Source organism: Yarrowia lipolytica, chromosome 1A (assembly GCF_001761485.1).
Source record: "Yarrowia lipolytica chromosome 1A, complete sequence".
In the NCBI taxonomy this organism is placed as follows: domain Eukaryota; kingdom Fungi; phylum Ascomycota; class Dipodascomycetes; order Dipodascales; genus Yarrowia; species Yarrowia lipolytica.
Window position 1 is genome coordinate 894,372 of NC_090770.1, and position 23,570 is coordinate 917,941.

General features: G+C 48.1%; 10 protein-coding genes and 1 non-coding gene across 11 annotated transcripts; 5 read left to right on the forward strand and 6 right to left on the reverse strand.

Moving 5' to 3' along the window:
• Positions 1–742: 742 nt before the first annotated feature.
• Positions 743–832, forward strand: YALI1_A08951r. The gene has a single exon. It is a non-coding gene; the product is annotated as a tRNA-Ile (tRNA).
• Positions 833–2,098: 1,266 nt separating this feature from the next.
• YALI1_A08981g (uncharacterized protein) lies at positions 2,099–3,733 on the reverse strand (the record flags this gene model as incomplete). Its single annotated transcript, XM_499896.3, has 1 exon — positions 2,099–3,733. The coding sequence occupies one exon, from the start codon at positions 3,731–3,733 to the stop codon at positions 2,099–2,101; it is 1,635 nt and encodes a 544-aa protein (XP_499896.2).
• Positions 3,734–5,744: 2,011 nt separating this feature from the next.
• On the reverse strand, positions 5,745–6,632 carry YALI1_A09010g (uncharacterized protein; the record flags this gene model as incomplete). Its single annotated transcript, XM_499897.4, has 1 exon — positions 5,745–6,632. One exon carries the CDS (start codon positions 6,630–6,632, stop codon positions 5,745–5,747), a length of 888 nt encoding a protein of 295 aa, XP_499897.4.
• A 601-nt stretch (positions 6,633–7,233) lies between these two features.
• On the reverse strand, positions 7,234–7,773 carry YALI1_A09021g (uncharacterized protein; the record flags this gene model as incomplete). The annotated part of the gene is made up of 1 exon (XM_068281706.1): positions 7,234–7,773. One exon carries the CDS (start codon positions 7,771–7,773, stop codon positions 7,234–7,236), a length of 540 nt encoding a protein of 179 aa, XP_068137807.1.
• Positions 7,774–10,506: 2,733 nt separating this feature from the next.
• Positions 10,507–12,072, reverse strand: YALI1_A09064g (uncharacterized protein; the record flags this gene model as incomplete). Its single annotated transcript, XM_499900.3, has 1 exon — positions 10,507–12,072. One exon carries the CDS (start codon positions 12,070–12,072, stop codon positions 10,507–10,509), a length of 1,566 nt encoding a protein of 521 aa, XP_499900.1.
• Positions 12,073–14,386: 2,314 nt separating this feature from the next.
• On the reverse strand, positions 14,387–15,685 carry YALI1_A09100g (uncharacterized protein; the record flags this gene model as incomplete). Its single annotated transcript, XM_499901.3, has 1 exon — positions 14,387–15,685. The coding sequence occupies one exon, from the start codon at positions 15,683–15,685 to the stop codon at positions 14,387–14,389; it is 1,299 nt and encodes a 432-aa protein (XP_499901.1).
• Positions 15,686–17,754: 2,069 nt separating this feature from the next.
• Positions 17,755–19,140, forward strand: YALI1_A09121g (uncharacterized protein; the record flags this gene model as incomplete). Its single annotated transcript, XM_499902.3, has 1 exon — positions 17,755–19,140. The coding sequence occupies one exon, from the start codon at positions 17,755–17,757 to the stop codon at positions 19,138–19,140; it is 1,386 nt and encodes a 461-aa protein (XP_499902.1).
• Positions 19,141–19,501: 361 nt separating this feature from the next.
• YALI1_A09139g (uncharacterized protein) lies at positions 19,502–20,007 on the forward strand (the record flags this gene model as incomplete). Its single annotated transcript, XM_068281707.1, has 2 exons — positions 19,502–19,708; positions 19,927–20,007. 2 exons carry the CDS (start codon positions 19,502–19,504, stop codon positions 20,005–20,007), a joined length of 288 nt encoding a protein of 95 aa, XP_068137808.1.
• A 581-nt stretch (positions 20,008–20,588) lies between these two features.
• Positions 20,589–21,003, forward strand: YALI1_A09149g (uncharacterized protein; the record flags this gene model as incomplete). Its single annotated transcript, XM_066094011.2, has 2 exons — positions 20,589–20,738; positions 20,854–21,003. 2 exons carry the CDS (start codon positions 20,589–20,591, stop codon positions 21,001–21,003), a joined length of 300 nt encoding a protein of 99 aa, XP_065950083.2.
• Positions 21,004–21,574: 571 nt separating this feature from the next.
• YALI1_A09165g (uncharacterized protein) lies at positions 21,575–22,114 on the reverse strand (the record flags this gene model as incomplete). Its single annotated transcript, XM_068281708.1, has 1 exon — positions 21,575–22,114. The coding sequence occupies one exon, from the start codon at positions 22,112–22,114 to the stop codon at positions 21,575–21,577; it is 540 nt and encodes a 179-aa protein (XP_068137809.1).
• A 164-nt stretch (positions 22,115–22,278) lies between these two features.
• On the forward strand, positions 22,279–22,989 carry YALI1_A09166g (uncharacterized protein; the record flags this gene model as incomplete). Its single annotated transcript, XM_499903.3, has 1 exon — positions 22,279–22,989. One exon carries the CDS (start codon positions 22,279–22,281, stop codon positions 22,987–22,989), a length of 711 nt encoding a protein of 236 aa, XP_499903.3.
• Positions 22,990–23,570: the final 581 nt, after the last annotated feature.

The following is a 23,570-nucleotide window of genomic DNA, read 5'->3' on the forward strand; positions in this document are numbered from 1 at the left end:
TGCTTGGGTATGTTCTCGGTTGCTGAGAGCTGGTCATTTCTATTCATGCACTAGTTGAGAGTTACTTGTAGTTCTTACTTTTTCACGGAAGTCTCTGAATTTTAGGCTGACTTTAGTCAGGGCTTCTGATTACCGTCAAGCGCTCCACATTGATGATGGCGGTGTTGCTTGTTCCAAGTGTGCTATCTATGGTAGTTGTCGCTGACAGTCTCGTCACGGTAAACTCACGAGGTTGATGAGTCGGTTTCCAGTCTCGCTCTATGGTACTCTGTATATTGGATGCCTGTGCCTCAGTTTGTGATTACTGTTGTTCAGGGAGATGCTTGTCTTGGACATCTCGACATTGAATCGTGGTGCTTTTATCGTATAAGATGGAAGTCGCGCCACGACTTCATCTAAGGGGAGGATGATGTTAGGGATCAACGGCTAAGAAATAGCCGCCTGATTAGTCACCCGTGAACCGATAGCGGAGTTCCGTCGGGACCCCGCGGAGACTACGATGAGAGGCCACCACGTTGGCTCTCAGTGGAACCACGCTATCATTAATATCGATATGCACCGACAAGGGTTACGGCGCAACTCTAGATAACATAAACTCCTGTATTCCATGTATTCTAACAATTTTTTTCTTCCCTTTTTTTTTTTTTTTTTTTTCATTCTGCTGATTCACTTTGGTCACCGGCGGCTGGGTTCATCAATCTGCTTTAGTCATGATCCTTGTTCTAGCTTTTTTGAACATCCCGGCCTTGCCCAGTTGGTTAAGGCGTCGTGCTAATAAGAAATTAGCCTCTTTGCACGCGGAGATCAGCAGTTCGATCCTGCTAGGGGACCATTGTTTTTATCCCATGGGACGAGATATGGATATGGAGTCTCATTTTGGTTATGGCACCGTCATCGCTGGTGTTTCACTAGCGTATTGTGTCTACAGTAGTGTTTTTTTATACATATTTTTTTATAGTCCCTACAAACAAACTCAAGTATGCGCCAGTTATGCGAGATAAGAACCTAAAGTGCTGAACAAAAAAGCAGTAAAAAAAAAACGTATAAAATCACAAATCTACTGAATACCATTGTACCGATAAGTGGAATACAGCTCTGTTATAGAAATACGCTGAACAATCCACGTATTACGTACCACATGTCCGTATGTACTTTATGTACTGGAAATTCGGTACCAGGTCTGTACTTACGATGACTATCTTTGTCGTTCTTTGCTGACCGCTTCTTTCGACTCTGGGTGGACCTGGGATACTTTGTAAAATGTCTGAGACTTCCAAAATCGATCATTTGCCTTCTAAAGTCGTCAGGATTCGATGTCACGGTGTCTCTCAGTCTGGATAAGTCATGGTCGTGGAGAGGGTATGGAAAAGATTGGGATTGAGTCCTGCACCAAATGGCCGGGCTTGGGCAACCAGAAGATAGACCAGACATATAACTCTACAATCCACACCTCTGGTTTTCATTTCCCCATCCCATGTAAAAAAGGACAGACATAAATGAACTGAGAGATCCTCCCCGAGACGATGCGGTTGGAGTAAGAAATGCACAATGGAGAACCAGGATCCTTTCGATGATACTCGAGACTATGAGGATAAGTCCAAGCTGAGGTTCTACAGCAACGAATAGCACGAGCTTGGCACAGTTGGTTTGAACTGTCCGCTGACTTTCAAGAGCGTTGACGCTTTCACAGATTACCAAGTCATGTTCTGGTAGATCAAGGACCGCCCTAGCAGTAACGTGGATCAAGTGAACGCGCAAAAGGACCACAAACGGAAAAGAACAGTTTGACCAGGGTCTGTATATGGCATTTACTACCATTAATAGGTGTAGTTCTTCGGTGCAAGTAATGTGGGCTCATAAACTAGGAAGTTACATATACACGACATCCCTGATCCCACCATTGATACACCGATCTAAGCAGGTTACAAGGTGCCACGATCTGACTAGGAGGTTCTAGATATCGTCTACAGCTCAGATGTAGCCTGATATACATGCTGAATACTTCCAAAGGTGAGAGTTATGTTTTTTTAGAGATATGTTCAGTTAATAGTTTTGCTCGAATGAGGCGGGTCCACAAGCACACAGATGCCAATCTCATCTAGAGACCAGAGCCGTTGTAAGCCAGCTTGTTGGGGGTACCATTGAGGTTACCGGTGATTTTGCCATTATTGGCGTTGATGAGCGTGTCCTCCACTTGGGCAGGGGTCAGAAGCTCGGACGAGGTAGCCATGAGTTGGGCAGCCAGGCCAGCCACGTGGGGCGTGGCCATGGATGTTCCAGAGTTGGAAAGAATACCGTCGTCGGACTGGTAGTCAGCCGAAAGAATGTTGGTTCCGGGAGCAATCACATCAACACAAGAACCCCAGTTGGAGGCCTTGTTTTGAGAAGGGTCCCAGATGGCGAGAGAGTCGTCGGAAGAGGAGGCAGCAACGGTGATGAAGCCGGAGGTCTGGCTACCGGCTCGGCCGGGGGAAATTCCACAGGCATCGGTGTTGTCGTTTCCAGCGGCCACAGCAACAACCATACCCTTCTCCACAGCCTTTCGGAAAAGCGCGTCTTCAGCCTCGGAAGTATCTCCTCCACCAGAAAAGTTGATGACGGCTCGGGGGTACTTGTCCTTGTTCTTGACGTAGTCGTCAATGGCCCAGGAGACGCCCTGCATGATCTGAGAAGTGGAGCCGTACATGTTGGCAAAGACCTTGACGGAAATCAGCTTGGTGGAGGGAGAGACTCCATAGCCAGCTCCTCCAATGGTACCGGCCACGTGGGTTCCGTGTCCGGCGTTGTCGACATTCTGGTTATCTGCAAAGTTGGCGCCCCAGGAGGCTCGACCCTCAAACATCTTGTGGGATGTTCGGATTCCGGAGTCCACAATGTACGCCACGGTGGGGTTCTTGGTGTCCTTGTTCATGGCATACTGGTTCTGGGACTGCGAGTTCTGCTTGTGAGACACTCGGAACAGACCCCAGTTCTTGGTGGGGACCTCCTGAAAGTTGCCAGTTCCGGGAGAAGAGCCGTTGGAAGGTGCGGTTGAGGGGGCGGTGGAAGGGGCTGTGACAGGATCTTCAGGAGCAGGCTTAGAAGGTGAGGGCTGGTTGGATGGGAACGGATTCTCACCGCCAATTGGGGGAGGAAACTGACCGATAGGGTTGGGCTGGTTGCCGATGGGTTGAACAGCGTCATCTTCAGGCTGCTGGCCTTGGCCGTTGTTGGGATCCTGGACCGGACTGTTTCCCTGTCTCCACCACTTGAAGAAGTTGTCAATGAGGCCTTGGTAGGCATCAGGTGTACCCTGGTACACGTTCTGGGTGGACTTGAAGCTCTCAAAGGTGGGGAGTTTCTGGATTCGGTCTTTTTCAACCGTCACCAGGTCCGAGTAATTTCCCAGAGTATCAACAATGCTCTTGTCAAAGTGGCCTGTGTAGCCCATGAGGCCAGAGCCGTCCTTCTGAGAGGGCAAGTCAAAGGCGGTCTTGATACCGTTGAGAGAGTCCTTGTTGATCAAGCCGTCCAGCAGCTTGAGGTGTTCAGAAATCTGGTCAATGGACACGCCATCCTTGAAGACAATGTTGAAGGAGTCGGGTTCCTGGCCGTGTCGCTTTCGCAGACTGGAGTCGCTGAACTTGGACGACTGGCCGTTGATGATATCAAGAGCGTCCTTGTAGGCTCCCTGAGGAGCCATGGGAGCGGCCAGACAGGCCACGGCCAAAGACAGAATGACTGAGGGTTTCATGGGGGGAGTGAAGGAGTGACTGAGGTGGGAGAGATGTTACTATCTGGTGGATTGAAGCAGAATCCAGGTCGTTTATGTATCCCCAGAACTCATCGCCGCTCGCTAATGCACTCATTGTATTGCACTTCATGCGTGTAGTTACAGGTGCATCCATGTCTGTGATGTGAGACTTGCGTGTGCCTGCCAAGCCAGGGGCGCGGGAGTGTTAGAGCGGGAATGGAGGTTGAGATAAGATGGCAGATCAGATGTTGACCGTGGTTTGGGTGTCCACAATATCTAGATACTGTAGTGCACTTGCCCAAGTGTACTTGGTCCAGAAGACAGTACAAAAGATGTATTTGAAGCTATCAAACACTTGAAATTTCTAACGCTTCAATTAACAAAGAGATTTGCAATTGAACACCCGCTCGCCCCGCCAGTCTGAACATCAACTTCAAACGCCGTGCCTGGATACAAAAGACAAAAGTGCATGCACCCCTGCATTTCTGAAACTCGGCTGAGGGGTTGCATTAGTCCGATGAGATGCGGCCAATTGATGATATATGTGCCGAGAAACAATACCGACAGCAAATTTTATCTGATTTATCAACCAGTTTCTCATTCTCGCCAAAAAAATTCGCCTTTATACCCCCTTCCCACCTCATTATTCCTGTTTGCTTTTTCCCGCCTAGTGTTTCATGTTTATGCATTCCCGGAGTGTGAGACGAGGACGGATAAACACTAATATAATCGTTTGTGACGGAGTAGATCAGTGGGGTAGATGATTAGGATCCGTATACGACACTTCGGCGCATTCTGCTGCTTTGGACTCCCCCCAGTGCCGTGTTTCTGCCCGCACCGACCATGTTGCAGTAGTCGTACTTGTAAGAGGTAAGGCTCAGGCAACAAACCGTTTCATGATACCCGCCTGCTTTAACACAATGTTTTAGCAGCAGTTGCTTTTTACCACAAAAGAAAATGTGCGTCCAAGGGGATGTTTCGTGTGCGTTGAGACAGCCTGTAATTGAGATGCCGTTGCTACCGTGAGACACCCGTGGTCAACGCGTTTGGTATCCATTAGTGGAATGAAATACAACTAACAGTATATAGTGAACGGTAGGATTCTGGAAAAAAGGAAGTGGCAGTAATAAAGTCCCCAAACTGGTCACTTTTCTAGCATGTACCGGTTCATGCCAAGACTGTAGACACGGCACAGCAACAGACAATAGGTCTGATGTTCTCCATTGTCCAGATCTCCTGTTTCGGCCAAGAAAGAACTTGTACCATACAATGAGGCAATAGTTGCTACGGAAAGGTACGCAGCCAGAAAGAGATGCGTATTTGAGACCACAAGTGTCGAGAACGGAAGCGTTCAACTCGTAACAGGAATGTGACTCCCGTGTGTTTTAGGAAGTGAAACAAATGTCGACGACTTCGTGAAACACAATCAAATAACTGATGCTATAACTTGTACTTGTATCCAAGCTGGTTATGGACTCTTTGTCTAACTTGAGACAATTCCAACGCTCTTTCAAAACTCTTAGTCTACGTTTGGATTGACGAACAGGATATATATGGTGCAAGCTACGAAGAGCAAAGAATTGGCCAAAAGGACACCTCGGGTAGTTCCTCCAATCGTCTAGGCAAATCGAGTTGTGGCATTGCCATCTTATCTCCTCATTAGCCAACCCTTTTCTGTGCTCACTATGCAATGCTCACCAAGTACATGGTACAGTACATACCACGAATGGAAGAGTTGGTACGGAAAGGGTGTCTGGTACAGGAATGTTCCACATGAGATTACCTAAAATGGCAGGTGAAAATGTGTTCCTTTCCATGGATTGAGCAAATGATAGGTATTATGACTTCCTGAGATCCAATATGGTACGGTAACATAACTTCCTGAGGTTCGCTTCATCTGGTACAGTACGGTACAATGTACCAGAGACACTCGTTTGCTTCATCTCTTGCACCAATACCCACTCTTGTCAATAACTTATTATTAAGCAGCTACTTACGCATGTCTTGTGCACTACAGCTCATCTCTAACAGGAGCCTCAGTCGTCCCAGAAGTATCAGTCTCATGCTCCTGTTCACTCACAAGCTCTTCGGCCAGACCAGCAACCTCCTTGGCCAGACCCAGAAGCTCCTCGGCGTGCTCTCCCTTGACTTCCACGTGATCATCGTCCACCTTGACGGTGTAGGGTTCTTCTGGCGCAGCAGAGTCAGGATCAGCAGCTTCAGCACCTCCGGGAACACTCTCATTACCACCATCAGCCTTCTTGGCCTCCTCCTCCTTGGCCTTCTTGGTCTCTCTCTCCAATCTCCTTCGCTCGTCTTCCTCCTCTCGTTCCTTCTGGTATCGGGCGTCTGTTTCGGGGGTGCCCTTGACGTCATACTGGCCACTGAATGAGATCACGGTCGACTTGTCGGGATTGTAGATGGTGGCGAGCACAAAGTAGCGGGACGAAGGGATCCAGTCGGGGATGCTGACCGTTCGCTTGAATCGGATATCTTTCTTGGTGGGCTTCAACGGACACCCTCGGCCAATCTTGTGCTGTTTCATTAGATCACACAAAGGATGGATGCCTCTGTGCACCTCCCGGAATCCCGAGTAGACGGACACGTTGAGATAGGCACCGTCCTGGACAAGGTGGTTGACTTTACCCACAACCTCGAACTCGACATCCTGGCCCGCAGGCAGAGGGTAAGCCGAGGCATCCAGAGCGGTGATGTTGATGGCCTGGGGCTCGGGTCGGTCGCACACAAGGAACTTGACGTTGCCGGGCACCGCGTGGCAGTTTTTGGGCACCATATTGTCGAGACCCAGAAACTTGGCGAGAATGAACTCGATGTTGGAGTCTGCGGCCAGCGCCGAGGCTGCCAGACAGACGGCAGATGCGATGCTGAGGAGTTTCATAATGTCGTGGGATGTCGATCGATCGTGCACCAAGGACGGTATATGTACAAGTAGCAAGCACGGTCCCCCGAGGCCTGTTCCATGGTGCGTCAATTAGGCTTTTTTTCAGACATGCTACACGTATGTAGTCTGTGCGGGGATACGGTATAAACAATGAAAAAGCATAGAGTTGGAGATGATCTGACATGGAGGAGCAGAAAGTGAATTTTTTTCCCTCCTTGTTTCTCATAGACCGACTTTACGACGTCAGGTAGAACAATGCTGTAACAGAACACGTCAGATCCCCCGTTTGGCCAACCGCGCACTAACATAAACCCCTGTCGAGCTAGTGCTCTGAGTCAACGCGTTGTTAGTGCCAGTGCTACGCTTTGGGGTCTGCTCCACGGGTCCTTTCGCAAGACAGTCTTCCAGAAGTTGCTGAGTGGGAGCTTCGCGGCGCAACTTTTGAGACCGATTAACAACGTGCAAGAAGAACGCGTGAGCGATTAACTAAGACGTGAAGCTGAGCGCAAGCTACGAAGCTGTCGAGTGAATGGGATCCCCTTAGCATATGCACTAAGAGAACGCAGGGTGATGACGAGTTGGGGGATTAACAAGGCCCTCAAGAATCCTGTCTCCATGGATGTGAAGCTGTGACGAGCACGAAACATTGTCCATGAGCTCCGAAAGTATGGGTAGCTCCCTGGGGTGCAACCCCCTGGCTTGTGCTGATGTTTAAGCACGGCTCCACATTGCCACCCCATTCACCCACGATTGTGTTGCACACGGTCCCCCACGAAGTCCTCATGTTACTCGCCTCACTGTAACCCTGAATGCCTAGAGTGATGGACAGTCGTTTGAACAGTGACATGTCTCCTATTAACACACCAGGAATCACGTTCAATGGAACAGCTGACACCGAGTCCGAGCCGCGAGCCAGTCCGAGCCGAGATGAGCCACAACGAGCCAGGACTAGAGCCGCCGACCGACAAATCCCAATAAAAACACAATGACACGCTGAAAAGTTACCTGGGGGACAATGGCGAAACTCAACCAGCAACCAGAGCAGGAGATGATGAAGCGACTGATTTTTGTTAAGTCTTCCTAGAAAGTTAGACCGTGAAACGACAATCGGCACGGCATAAATTAGCCGTTCAATCATAACAACTGTCAAGAGAAGGAACAGTGTCTATCTATCAGCCCTCACATCGGTCATTGTGAAATCTGAACATACCATTCAACTCACATTGATTCAAGGAATCCAACGGTATCTCTATCTTTCTCATATCTCCAGCACTTGATAATGTGAAACGATGACATCAGCTCAAGGTGAATCTGAGATCGGCGAGTGCGAAGAATGTCAGCACCTTGAGAGCATCGGCCAGAGCCAATAAGAGCCAAGTGCTATGCCAATAGGGCCTGAGCTGAACCAAGCCAGAGCAAATAAGAGCAGAGAGATCCAGAGCCAAAGAGAAAGATACTAAGAGCCAGAAACTCAGAAGGCGGCCGGATATTGATCTTCATGATCCAAGATTCGCGTTCAAAAAGGATGTAGGAAGTCGCGGGGGTGTAGACAGGACCTAACCATTTAATCGATAGAAGAGAGGGTGTCAGCATTTAGCTGAACCTTTGGGGTAAATATATTATATTGGATGATCAAGTCCCACCCGAATTATTATCTGTTGTGTTTCTATAAAAATAGTTGCGTTGTGTGTGTAGATGAAGTGCCGGCACGAGTACGACACAATGGTCACAGTGTACTCACATTAATCCTCTTCTACTTCTTTGATTTAATAAAAAAATTAGTTCATGTATTATTAGAAATTCAACATCAAAAATATAATTACTGAAATATATAAACTTTTGAATATCAACAATTGAAATTTCCCGATTCGGTAATATATTACTCGTTTTAAATTGCATAAATCCTGGAAAAAATACTTTTCTACACCATAACTTCGTATATTGCAATTTAATTCAATAATATCTATATTGTGCGACTATTTCCAATGTACCAAGCAGCCCCCACTGCTGGTACCTCGAGAATAGTCAAAGTTTATGACTAGTGGCTGCCGACACCAACAGCCCCCACTGTTGGTGTTTCGACGCTAGTCATGGGTTTGGTCTCATCAGGGCAGCCAGTCCCCCGTTGTGCTTGACGCGCAAATAAAAAAGTAGTGGAAAATCCACTGAGCCCACACCGCAATAATCCGACACCCCACCACACAACTGACATTGTGTTTTGTACACTGAAAAAGAGCCGTCACCGCAAAAGAGCCAACATCCCGAAAAAGAGCCAACACCGCGCAAAAAAGAGCCAACACCGCAAATAGAGCCAAAACCCAAAAAAAAAAAAAAGAGCACTGGGGGGCACCCGAGACTTACTTGCATCACTGGAAAAGAAGCGTCAGACCTTGACCACGTGAGACTGGGGGGCGTGGTCGAAGGGTAAGAAAAGTGGCATCTCTGCGAGATTCCGGTTTCCGGAGGTCCAGCAGAATCCACCGCCTCGAGCAATCTTCTGTAAAGGAAATTGAGACACTAGAGGGATGGGGACACCCCTTCCCAATCGAGCCTCACGACGTTTCTTCCTATTCAAAACTGCCAGAAGAAGCTGAGACGACCCTGATCCGTGGTAGACTCCAAGGAACGGAAACGAGGCTGCTCTATAGGGCCTTGGGAGGAACTTTCCACCACCCCAACGCTGCATCACCTCCTTTGCGGCCCTGGCTCTGTAACCTCCTTACAGAGTGGGTCCTCCACCGGCACTATGTGCCAAATGGAGGGGAACCAAAAGCTACCTCCCGCTGTGTTAGTATCGCTCTAGAGTTTTCAAAGGCTTACGTGGAATCAGCACATGTCTCTTTGACTGCTCACCTGAAGTGACACAGACACAAAGAGCTAGAGATTGTGAAAACTCACCCAAAAGCCGACCTGATGAGAATGAAGAGGATTGAGTCGATGTCCGTTTATCTAGTCGTAGAAGATGTGTCATGATAATGTCGTAGAAGTGTCGCGAATGATATGTGTAGATGATGTCGTAGAGTGAGGAGAAATGAGGAAGGAGAATAGAAGGCCACAAACATCTTCAGAATAAGGTAAGGTGAAGATGTTACACAGACGTGGTATAATGTTGTGGCTCTCCACCTTAATTGTATGTTTTGTTAGTCGTTTTACCGTAATAGGAAGAAAACATATAAAATATATACGATGCATATTCCTAGAATATGTTCTTTATCCTAATATTGTATGTATTGTAAGAAATACAGTATAGGTCCTGATTTGATATATATAAGGTTGAGATAATGCAAGAGAGTGCATAATCTAAATGCTGTCAATGTAGGCGATGAACAGCTGTTGGTAAATTAAATTCTCTTGATTGGAACTTATTGGATATAGTGGTCCAACATATTTCAGTCCATTTTCTCTAATCCTTTCTAATCTTTTCTCTGATTTCTCTAAAATCCTCTGATCAGAATTGTTGGTACTTTTTGGCTTGTGTGTACTTGTATTGAGCCAGTGAATGTCGTGATCTCCAAATACCAAGTCGATTTAAAGCACACGTAATTAAGTGATCAGATGAACTTCATCCGTTGACCAGTGACTCCCACAACTTCAGTACAGATCAAGTGTCATAATATGTGTTGCTCTGATGGACTTTACTGGAGTGGGCTCTCCACTTACAAGTAGGGACGGGTATCCCTTGAGATGTCAGGAACACGAGGTCTGCTCACAATCAGTGGATATCTATACTATGCTGTTACTTATTGAAGTACTTGGACATTGCTATTCTACAAACACCTTTCTTCCTATTGCATAGTAACATCTATCCCTGAGCGCAGGTCATAAATAAATCATTATCATTAACTAAAAACGATACCGCAAGAAAGCACCATTAATAAACATATCGGAAGCTCTGGGTCTGGTGAACGACAACAGGATCGTCATCATTTTCACCAAACTCGGCCACAATGTCATACTCGCCTCGGTCCAGCTTCTTGTTGATTCGCTTGAGCAACATGGATAGTGCAATTGCACATCCAATCGCGACGAGAAGGAACACGGAGTTGGCAGCCATGGCGGGGGCATAACGAGGAGCAGCAGACTTGGGGTACAGGTATGAGTTCCAGATAGAGGTTGTGTTACTGAGACAGTTCATGAGGGCCAGCGCAACACCTCGCTTGGCTGCAGGACGAGGAATGGTGTTACTCATCCAGGTGAGGGTCACCACAAAACCCATATAGATGGAGGGAATCATGATGCACATGGCAAAGTATCTAGCTCCAGTGTTGAGAGTGGCAGCAGCAATGATAAAACTGGCAATGGTCACACAGAAGGGAAGGACAATGTGCCAGCACCGCTCACCGGTCTTATCTGCGTGCCAGGAGTTGAGAGGCACCAACACAGTGGCAATGAGGTAAGGAGGGGCAGTGAGAACAAGAGTGATGGTCTTGGAGAAGTTAAGGGTCTCAACAACAGAAGGGAAGAAGTTGGTGACACCAGCGGCGGCAACGTTGAAGAAGTTGATGCCAGCAACCAGCCACACCTTGGGGTCCTTAAGCACGAGAAGCATGTTCTTCTTCACAAACTGCCAGGCAGACTCCTCAGAGTCAATGTCGGTAGTACCAGTCTCACGCTGGAGACGCCAGATACCCAGCTCCTTCTCCTGCTGGCTCAACCAAGAAGTGGTCTGGGGGAAGTCGGGCAGAACGATGTAGGCAAAGGGAACAACCAGAACCGTGAAAGATCCCTCGATGATGAAGAGCCATCTCCAGCCGGAAATGCCTCGCATACCATCCATGTTCTCCATAATTGCAGCTCCAAGTAGACCAGAGAAGGCACCAGAGATCAGAGAACCGCAGTACAGGATCGAAGTTCGAAGAGCCAGCTCCTTTCGGGTGTACCAGGAAGACAGGAGGAAGAGACATCCAGGGAAGTAGACGGCCTCAATAAAACCCAGGAAGAATCGGCAAGCAACGAGGCCACCAAAGCTGTGAACAGTGGAAGTCAGGGCTGAGATAGTACCCCAGATAAACATGCAGGTAGTGAGGTAAAGACCAGGCTTTCCGAGTCGAGAAACAATCATGTTAGAGGGGATCTGCATGAGAATGTAACCAACAAACAGAATACTAACAGCTGTCTGGTACTGCACCGAATGCAAGTTGAGCTCCTTCTCAAGTCCACCCAACCGGGCAGTAGCGATATTATTTCGATCCAGGTAGTTAAGAATGTACAGAAGCATCAGCATGGGTAGCATTCGAATATCGATTCGTCGCACAAACTTCTTCTCCAGAACATCAATGTCATCTTGACTCAGAGAAGCCAGGGTAGGAGGCAAGGTAGCTGTGATTGTGGAAACGATAACCTCAGATTTCTTGGAGTTGACTGACGAGCTTGTGCTGAGTCGTCTTTCAGTGTCATCGTTGGTGTACTCCACGTGGGAGTTTTCGATCTTGGTCATGGTGAATGCGAGTGTGATAAGATGGAGTCCATGGTAGAATCGGCTGATCAAGTATTTATACTGTTTTCATACCCCAGCTTCCGTGATACCGGAGAAAATACGGTTTCCGGTAGGGTTGCACTAGACTTGCATTGCATGGTGACAAGGGCGAAATGAGTCGGTTAAAAATGAAACATGGGGAATGAGGGGTGATATTGGTGTGTTTTGGATGATATGGAATGGTCCAGATTTGTCTTTTTAGCTGTGGCTAAGGCTTTTGTAGCCCATTAACAATCGTAGCCAACTATTTAGAAAGTATAGCTCCTTTCTCCTCTCCGCGAAAGCCGTACATCAATACAAGTCTAAAATCACATTCCCCAGTTTCTGCAAATGCATATCAGAGGGAAAAAAAAAAGCAAGGACGAAAATTGAACCTTTTTTTGACACCCCAGGCCTCTTGGGGCGACCAGGAGACGACCATGACGTGATGTGCCATCCATCGAGGGGGAATCTTGGTCATCTTGGCCCTCTTGGCTCTACTCGGAAGCGTTTCTTGGCGTACAATAGTCGACTTTGCGCACCGACTTTGATAACCTGAATAGCGCCCCCAGTAGACACAGGAGCGAAACGCCTCCACAAACAAGAGAAAACAAGACTGCATTTGCCATACATTCAATGAGTACTACGTACCAATAGCCCATTTGCGGGGTGCATTTCCCAAAAGGGCACATAATCGAAGTTTAGACATGACACCTCCTGTACTGTACCCCACTGTTGCACCGATTGTCCATCAATGTCGTAGACATGTGGATACCTCGAGAGTGGTCGACAAGATGATATTGTCCTGGTTTTATTTTTTCTTGTACTTTTCGGTGTATTCGTGCTCAGACGACGGGTTTTTGTCATACTCAACCCCCGGATCAACCTCGTGCACTAAACTCAACCTTACACGTTATTCCGACACGTTCCGAAACGCCTCGGAACAACTCGGATTTCGGCTCTGCTCCGCAGTAGATGCAAATTAATCCGACCAGGAACACAAAGAGACTGGGCGAAAACCCCCAAAATCGAAAATTCGTGACACCATAGTCATAAATCGCGCTTACCCCGGACTTGTTGCGAACGTAGCCACATGTGAGCCACACTTCAGCCCCGCAATATTGCCTTTGAGCCTTCTTTTTTTTTTAATTTTTTGTTGTTCCTTCGGGGGAAAAAAACAAACCAACAACTTTAAGCTACATGTATTGTACAAGGCACGCGCCTCTCGGGGCCGGAATACCGGATGTGCACTGGTGGATTAAGCGAAGTTTCATGAGCTGGTAGATTTGTTGTAGTAGAAGGGCTTCTCTGGGCTTTTCTGGTGAAATCGAAAGGCCTGTTTAGGACCACCAATGAGTTTCCAGCTACAGTACTTGTACGAGTCCAGTATTGTACATTCGGTGTTGACTTATGTCACATGAAAATCGCGAGAGGGCGAACCTACGCGAACCAGAAAAAGAATTTTCCCTGTCAAAAGAAATGCATCGTCCTCATGCAAGGACTTGTATCATCCGACTGTCTCGCCCTTGTCTTTGTTTGGTTTCACTCTGAATCAAAATGTAGATGATTAGCATCCCCATTAAGGACCCTGAAAAGTTTGTGCCTGAGATGGCTGTTGATTCAAGACTACCATCCTGGTTGATACGTAACCAGACAACGGCAGTTACGGCGATCTCTTGGACCCACCGTTGATACCAAGAGGTGTTCCTCACACGACTCTTCTTGAACTGTCATCTGTCAGCTGTCAAATCTGTTGGGAAAGCTTGACGATGGATCCATCCAACGGTCTCGAAGCGCGGCTAATGTGGGTCTGACATTACCTGAGGTGGACCTATTGTAGAGGCAGCATCTGCACTTGATTGCTCGTATGATAGTTGATTCGAGAATGTGGTCCAGATGTCACCGATGAGTCCACAGACAGGGCCAAGGAATGAGATACGACAGACGCTGTAGCCAAGACACTAATTGTCAGAGTTCAAAAACACCCATGTCTATCATCATGCGAACACGATTTCATCTACTTGTAGTTGCACTCATCGGGCTCCGACATAGAGATTGTACGCTGATCATGCTGTTCTGGAAATACGACAGGATAAGAGTCTTGTTCATCAACTGTGCAAGTAGAGAAGAGAAGGACGTGGGGCCCTACAGATTGAATAACTGCTGCTATACACTGAATATGATATGTTTTTGGTTCCCCTCTAGCTTATTGATAGTACAGCCCACGACCTGTATTCTCGAATAAATAATATTACTGAACAATAAATAATTCAGGCAAAAGCCAGCTTTTGTTTCCTTACCCAGCCAACCGCCTCACCAACTCGACCCGCTCCTTCTGAAGCTCAATCAGCTGTCGCCGCTGCTCATGCGCCTGTTGAGCCCGCTCCTTCTCCCATGCTAGACTCCGTTCCATGGTGTTGCGAAGTCCCTCAGTTTCGTTGACCAAACGCTTGAGTAAATCGTGACTTACGTTTCCCTGACTCACCTGGCCAACAGCATCAATCAACCCTTGAACACTTTGCACGTTGCTCAATCCCAGACCAATGGGATTCAGCTCCTGGGCGAGATCAGCCTGCAGATCTGTATCGATATCGTCCGAAAGTAAGGCGGAAAAGTCTGGGTTGGGTGTACTGGCAGTGTTGGGGCTAGGACGGCCGCTACTGCTGGGCCCCGAGACATACCCTTGTCCAGGAGTCCCAGGAGGCATACTTGGCCCTCCTCCCTGACCCATACCCTGGCCTTGAACCGGCGAACCTTGTTGAACCATGCCCTGCCCTTGCCCAGGTCCACCAGGAGTACCTGGACCCATACTCTGTCTTTGACTGTGTCCCTGACCGTGTCCCTGACCAGCTTGTCCCAACCCCTGGCCCATGCTCTGAACCATCCCTGCCATACCACTGGAAGATGCCTGAGGCTGCTGTTGCTGCCGATGCTGCTGTTGTTGATGCTGCCGCTGCCGACCCACCCCTCCAGGCTCCTCGCTCCTCCACTCGTCCAGGTGGATCACGTGACCCTTGTATTGCAGCCGTTTGTCCTTTGATTTTGTTTTTCCCGCGTTGGGTCTCCGGGGGTCGTTCAGGTTCGTTCCTAGGGATGAGTCCATCGGCCCACTCTGAGGAGACACAGACATGGTATGTTCCCCTCCGGGAATAGGTGTAGAGGGACTCTGCTGCTGTTGTTGTTGTGTGGGTGGATGCATCTGGATCGGCCTGTCGAATACCGTGTCGCCCTTGTATAGCAGCCGTTCGTCCTTGACACGGGCCTGCTTACTCTTTCCTATCGCCTCTCGGACCACTTGCAGGTCGCTGACAAACTGTTGAGAGTATTCCGAGTCATTTTTGGGCGGCGGTTCGTCGAGAATTTCACGGAGCTTGCGGGCCAGCGCCTGGCGTCCAATGTCGTAGCCATTTTCCTCCAGCTGGGCCGCCACCTTGGCGTGGAAGAACCGTTTGTCGCGTTCCAACAGCTCAATGTTGGCCCTTGAGATTTTGAGAATGAGCTCCTTGAGGTCTTTGGAATAAAAGACGCGTTTTTTCCGTCGAATTGGACTCACGAAATGGTCCACTTTGAACACCATTGACCCTGAGGAGTCCATTTTCACTGACTGGTCGAGACGAGATGTGTCGAGTGGAGGTGCCAATTTCGAGTATCAATTTGGATACTTGCTATATGCACTACCACGAGCAAAGGGCTAATCTCCGTCGGCCACTTAGGGGGTGAAATTGGGGGGTGGCGAAAAAAACAAGGAGATATCTTGGTAAAACCCCCAGCGGTGAATTATTCCCGGCCAGAATGGGGACCACCAACCCCTTATATATCGCCGTTTCAACGGTCTAAACCTCCACCTCTCTTTTCTTGCACCCCGTTTAGGTTGCACCCCATTTGGCCAAAAATGATATTGTCAACACATGCAGGTCTCCCGTTCACACCAAAGCAGAAATTGAGTTGGGGCAGCTTTTTATTTTATTTTTATTTTTTTGTGTTCTGGATACAGTACAATAGCAATTTTCCAGTGATGGAGACGCAAAAACTGCAGCTGATGATAGGTGCGCCCCAGTGTTGGTTATTGATCGCAAGAAAAAAATAAATGAACATGACTATCGCCGAAAATAAACGCCTCAAGCCAGGTTTCAAGGTTGCTAATATTGAACCGTGTAGTTATAGCTTTTATCAACCGACCAAATATTATCAAATTACGATGAGCTACTTTGCACTTGTTTTTTTTAAATTTTTATATATTGTACACTTGAGCAATACTCAGTTTTGCATCGTTTACTTTCTTGGGGTTTTTGTTTTTTTACCCCACGAGCCTACGTAGTTACTGCACGAGGCGAGTGCATAGTTCATTAGCTAATTGGAGCTTGCCGACGATGAGCAAAAAAACCAAACAGAACAGAACAACAAACCTTTGGAGCTGCGACGAGAACACGAACGCGTCTGGGTGGTCGGGGGGTGGCTCCTTTGAGGAACAAGCCAGTTTTCTGAAAGACGTGCTGCTGGGCCTCAATGCTGCTTGGGGTGTTATTTGAAGGTGCTCGCTGCTACTCAACTGGCACCCCCCAGCCGCACTCTTCAGGCAACATAATTCTCAATTATGCTTAATGCTTCCGCAAGCCAACGCGAAACGAAAATCCCCCTTCCACTTTCGGATCCAATTAGACATCCCAAAGGGGCTGTCTTATGGTTTGGGGGTCGGTATCGTTCCGTGATCATGGATTGTCGGCGTGGCGGCTGCTTTTAATTGCTGCATCATTGGCTCTGTCTACAAGCACAAGAGGGATTTTCCATTGACAGGAGCACTGCGTGGCGTGTCTTTTCTTGTCTTCGCTACCTCTAGTTACTTGGATAGTATGTGTTCACATTAAATATCTCGCTAAAATATGTGCCCACCAAATGCACCTGTGACACGCGTTAACACCTCAGACGTTACCGAAAAAAGGCATGTCTCAGCCAAATGTTCCACAGGTCATGTCCCACAGCATGTTTTCCGCATGTTTCCACTCCGTTTAGGTCTCGCCGAGTCTTTTTGTAGGGTCTTTGGCCAAAACACGCCGCTAAGACGCCTCACTGATCTGACTCGACACCGTTTGGGAACCTACTTGCAGAAACACCACACCGTTTGGGAGCCACGGTTTGGGACACTGTCTGGGACCAGACGAAGAAGACTAAGGCAGCAATCTGGGGGCTAGCCCAGGTCCAAATCGGGGGGTTCGACAGCTGAAATGGATATCTCCAGTAGTCGGTATTCGGAATTCCTGAAACACTTACTGAAACGGGGGCATTTTGTCCTCATACCCTGGTCGACTGCCAATAAGGGAAACTGAGTTCCGGCTCGAGGTTGGGAGGCTTAATGAAGACTCAAATCGCTTTACTCATCAACGATACAGTTTAGTAGCATTAATTTTTTTTTTTCAATTTCTCAGGTTAAAACCAACAAGAAATGTAATATATATATATATATATTTTAGGGGAAATATATTTTTAGCTACTTTCCCTTTTCAAGAACTGCACTCGTAATAATACTCTTGATGTAACCCTCGTCAGTTCAATTCCCCTACTGTATCATATTCTCGAGTTAATGCACCGCCGAACCTAGATTCAGAATCCTCGCACAGCTACGAATCGTAGTCACCCCTTCCAACCCCGAAACGAACACGAGAAAAAATGCTGAGAACGGCCCTGAGACGAGCTGCCAAACCTTCCCGGGTGCCTCGAAGAACTCTCACAACCTCCCTTCCGGCTCTGTGCTCTCGAACAGAGTGCCAGAAGTCCGCCAACCAGCCCATCACCCTCACAGCCGAAACCAAGTCCATCTCGGACCGTCAGCAACTATATTGGATCTCCCCTGAGTCTCCAGGCTCGGCATTTTTCCTGCCCCATGGCCAGCGAATCTACAGCCGACTGGGCGAGTTCATGCGACTGCAATTGCGGGTCTTTGGCTTTCAGGAAATCTCGTCTCCCATCATGTACAAAAACTCGTTGTGGAAGCAGTCTGGCCACTGGGAGAAATTCCAGGACGACATGTTCAGAGTGCAGCCTGGTCATGAAGAGACTTCTGTCGAGGAAGAGTTCTCTCTGAAGCCTATGAACTGTCCTGGGCATTGTCTTCTGTTCAACAGTCTGAAACGAAGCTACAGAGAGCTGCCTCTGAGATACTCTGACTTCTCGCCTTTGCATCGAAATGAGGCTTCCGGCGCTCTTAGTGGACTTACGCGTGTTCGACGGTTCCACCAGGATGATGGACATATTTTCTGCACTCCTGAGCAGGTGGAGAGTGAGATTTCGCGAGCTCTCAAACTGGTGCAGCAGACCTACAACACTTTTGGGCTGGAGATTTCGCGTGTTGTGCTCTCTACCCGTCCCGAGACATTTATTGGAGATATTGAGCAGTGGAACGACGCAGAGAAGGCTCTGACCTCGGTGCTGGACTCATGGTCTGTTTCCAAGGGAAAGTGGGAGCTGAACGCTGGCGATGGTGCCTTTTACGGTCCCAAGATTGACATTCTCGTTAAGGACAAGCATGGAAAGGAACATCAAACCGCTACTACGCAGCTCGACTTCCAGCTTCCGGAGCGGTTCCAGCTCAAGTACTTTGATGCATCCGAGACCGCCCAGAGGCCCGTTATGGTCCACCGGGCAGTGTACGGTTCGCTCGAGCGGTTCTTGGCTATTCTGATTGACCATTACGAAGGTAAGTGGCCCCTGTGGCTTTCCCCTCGACAGTGCATGGTGCTCCCCGTGGGAGAGGCTCAGAACGAGTTTGCCGAGAAGGTAGCTGCCCAGCTGTCTGGCCTTCCTTCCATCACAGATCAGTCCACTCCTCTGTCTGCTAGCACTTTGTTCTGCGATGTCGATACTCGATCTGAGACACTGGGCCAGAAGATTAAGCAGGCTCGAAACGAGGGATACTCTTATATTGCTGTGATTGGCGATAAGGAGATGCAGGAGGGCAAGGTGACTGTCCAAAAGCCTGGTAAGAAGGACCGTCAGCTTCTAACTGTTGATGAGGCCCGAGACTTTTTCCACAAGGAGCAGAATGCTTTCAGATAACGAGACCCTTGACGACAGCGTCAAAATTGTACATAGTTATTGATAAAATGAAATTGAGCCACTTCATAAGTGTTTATTTCATTTCATTCATCTTTTTGAGGTCCTTTTCAGCTCGAACCTTTCCAAAATGCAATATGTCGAAAATCTACCCAACCCATAATCGAACCCACAAACTACCTCATTGCAGCCACCCAGGGCTCAGTTAGTAATCGGCCTGACGTTGTTTGTCGAAACTCTATTCGGGCGGTCCTTCAAGGTTTTGGAAAAATCAGTGTCACGACAGACAAGACATCCGGAAACGATACCTTGGTACACGTGCGTGTGGCATTCTAACGGCTCTTCCAACTAACCATCTTTCGCCATGTCCAACCAAGTCGTCAAGCAGATCCTCAAGAAGTTGGATCAGTGGCCCATGGACTCTGTGAAGCATTATGCCTCTTTCCGAGACACCATGATTGAGCATTACGAGCCCATGGTCAACCAGACCCCCACAAAGACCGAGCAGGCCTTCCTGGAGAAGCAGAACGAGGCTTTTGGCGTTCTCCTCAGCGACAAATACATGAAGAAGGTGAGTATGGCCCTCAGGAGGGTGTAGGCAGGGAGCAGACAGGGGCAGAACAGGGAGAAGACAGGGAGAAAGGGAAAGAAGGGAGCAGACAGGGAGCAGACAGAGGATGAGACGGGAACCGACAAGGGTTTCTCTGTGAGAATGGCAATCCAATGATACTTCTGGCTGTGAATGAGAGTGTTCCGATCTGGGTATGCTTGGGTTCTATAACGACTCAGGACTCAGTAGACATATTCAGCTTCTCGTTGGGCATCTGCAAAAAACCGATGTTGCGTGCTCTGTGTCCATATGTGCCCTAACTGAGAGTCTCAGGCAATCGGAACATCTCAATGGTTTCTCTGACTGAATACCTCATGCTTCCAAGTGTGAGAGAAAGAGGAAGACTACAATACTACAGATACAGCTGCGGACTTGTGTCCCTGTACAGAATCTCTACTACAATTGCTTCTTGCCTACGTCTATTGCAGCTGCTTCAGGCTCGCCCGATATCCCTTAGGCTCTCCTATTCCGTTTAAATACTAACACAGTTCCCCTTGACAGCCGTCACTCTCGAGCCACCAAAGGACCCCGAGTACTACAGTCGACTGGTGCAGGATATCGGAGCACCCGAAGACAAGTCTCTCTTGGGCAAGCTTCGTCAGTACATTCGATTCTAAAAAAATCTGTATATAAGTTATGAATTGGCATGTTGTATGGTTCGCATATGGACGTAGCCGTGAGAGAATGGGTTGAGTGCAAGCGAAATACCCTCTTTCTCTCCCCCATCTTAGAGGACCCAGTCACTCACTCTCTAGGGCTCTTATCGTTTGTACATACGATACCCCGCTTAAATTTGTCTCATGCAAGTGAGCGATTTGCTCTTGTCTTCACTGAACCCCAAATGTCTGAAGATACCAAACTGCGAATGAAGATGGAGCGCGAGCTGGAGCTGCGGCGCAGCAATTTGGACGAGCTCAAGTCGCGGCTGAACGAGCAGGACGCCGAGCGACACGAGTCCCAAAACGAACGGAGCAAACAGACATCACCAAAGGTGATGATACGGCGGAAGGAGTACTGTCTATGCTATTGCTGCTTGGATCAATAGTAGTGGGATGGTACTTGGTAGACAGCGTCATGCTTGGTGAGGGAGACGGCACCGTACTCAGGCTAGCGTGCTACTGCTGGTGGACCGCGATTGGCTGATCTTGGCAGCCATCATGTTGCTCGATGTCGGCTCGTTAATGAGCTACGAACTGACCAAGGGTATCTGGTGGCCGCTGGTCCAGTGGTCATGGCCAGCGCAGCCATATTTCTGAACCATCGGCATCAGAACGAGATCCATCGAAGAGAACAGGTAAGGAACAACACAATCGAAAGAGGAGCTAGCAAATCAACTCTGATACCAAAGATAATTACAGTGAGTCGGCACACACCTCACAGCTACCACAACACACTCTCTCACTAACATGAATGGCAAGGTTAGCACGTTTGCCAGAAGAGCCAGTCAAAACATGAGTATCATTGCCCTACCTGTCTACCCCATTGCCTCCACCAACCCAGTTACTCTCTTGAGGGTACAATACAGTACAATAGGTACTTGTACCTTCCATCTGCTGTCTTCCAATAAACCGCTTGTGGACAATTTTCTCGTCAGCATGAAGAATCACTTCCTGGATCGATCTGTCCACTCCAAGTTGACCTGGCATAGCTTCACTGTGAAAAGGACATTGGAGAGAATTCAGATATTGCAACCAAGGGGCCAACCGAGGATGTTCAAGTATATACTGTAGGTACTGTAGCTACAGTATTTACAGACTTTGATAGTGCCTGATGTTCAAAACCATTGTCATACAAGCATGTACATATTGTACAGTAGTCGATAGACAACTACTCTACAAGTACAAGTGCAAGCACTGTAGTCACGAACTTCCACACCCAACAAGTTATTGCCGCCATTCCAAGGGAAAGTTCCCGATACACCGTTGATACCACCGTCTGCCTTACTATCACACGATCGCACGCTACTCCCCTAACCCACAATCGTATTCGCTTGTGGGTTAGGGACATGCATAAAAGGCACGCCAACACAGCCACGATGCCAACGGTCCCATATGTGTCTTGTACGAGGAGAGAGTATACGACGAGCTGGATCTGGAGATTTGAGATTCGGCGGTATTTCGAAACAGCTCTTTTAAGCTCCCAAAAACAGACGTGCAGATAATATCGATCAGACTGACAGGACACAAGTCTGCGCAGTAGCTCGATTCTCATGCAGGCAACCAGAATTGCAAACGGCTGCATTTTGTTTCTTTTGTCTTGATTTGAATACGCTTTTTTTGGACTTGAATAATGTGTCTCCTTAGTACTTGTTGATCCACTACTCACATGATGCCATGCGATCATCACCGTCTCCATCAGGTCCTCCATTATCTGGGGTTGCTCATTGACTTCGCAATGCAGCGTACATTGAGTTTATCTCTAACAACCTTGCATGACTTGGAGGAGTCGCGCAAACCGAATCCGAATTCTTGTCAAGTTCACTACGTACGAGTACCAATACTTGTATCACCTTTTGCTGCACCACCACCACCATGCTCAATTACAGCAAAGTCATTTTCATAGGCGACAGTCTGACGGAGCTGTCGTTCGACCCGACACAATTCGGCCTGGGGTCTGCGCTGAGCCACCACTTTCGCCGCAGAGCCGATGTCTACAACCGAGGGCTGAGTGGCTACAACTCTGTGTGGCTCGAAGACCAGATTGACAGGATATGCCTGGAGTTTGAAGACTCAGCAAGTCAGGTGGTGTTGATCATTCTGTGGCTGGGTACCAACGACTCAGTGATCCCAGGAAACCCACATCATGTGCTGGAGTCCGAGTTCCTCACCAATCTCAAGAAGTACACCGCCAAGTTGCTGAGCACGTTCCCCGAAGCAAATCTTCTGCTTCTCACTCCGGCGCCCATTAACATGACCCAACTGCAGGTGAGTACCCTGAGTGACAGCGGCAAAGCAAGGACACCCGAGTTGGCGCTGCAATACGCCCAAATCGTGGTCAGGTTTTTCCGGGAACAATGCCAACCAGATCCGCACGTCAAATGCATCGATTTGTACAATCTTTTGGGAAGCGGCAAAGATGACGACTTCTACGTTGATGGCGTCCATCTGAACTCGGCAGGATACAGAGAAGTGTGGAACGCGGTGCATCAGGAGCTTGTGGGCTGGGTCGAACTACCTCTGATCGAGCCTCATTGGACAGTCAAGGCTGGAGAGCAGAAGCTAGGGGAGGATCACACCGGATGAGAAATTGGAATATAGCATAGATGGGCATTGGGGCATGTGGCTTCTAAACGACAAAAAAGGAACATAGCCGACGATATTACTGCGGCATGGAGTACAATTAGCATGGGAAAAGCATTGACTAGACAGTATATATGAAATTTATCTGTAAGGATATTCATGAACATGTCCTAGACCACAAGTGGGTTCTGGCTGGCTTTCAGAGCTAACATCAGACGACAATACAGCATGATAAGGGAATAATAACTAGAAGAGAACAGTTGAAGGTGAATAATGCCCGAAAAAATGCTGCAAATGTATCTTCAGGTGAGAAATTATTATCTCTCTTGTCTTCCTGTCCCTGTCTCCGATTCCCAAGACGTTCCAACAATGCTGGAAACTGATTTTTTGACAATTTGCTTCGTTGGAAGAACCAGAAGTTCACTAATATGGATTGTAAGACGTTAGAGGAAACTATGGCCAAAAATATTAGTTTCCCAGCACGGAATCACCATGTATGCGACAATCTCACGATGTGTCCCTGTCTCCACCTTTCAAAGATTTCAGTCAAGCAAGCAGCCATATATAATAATTACAAGACAGAG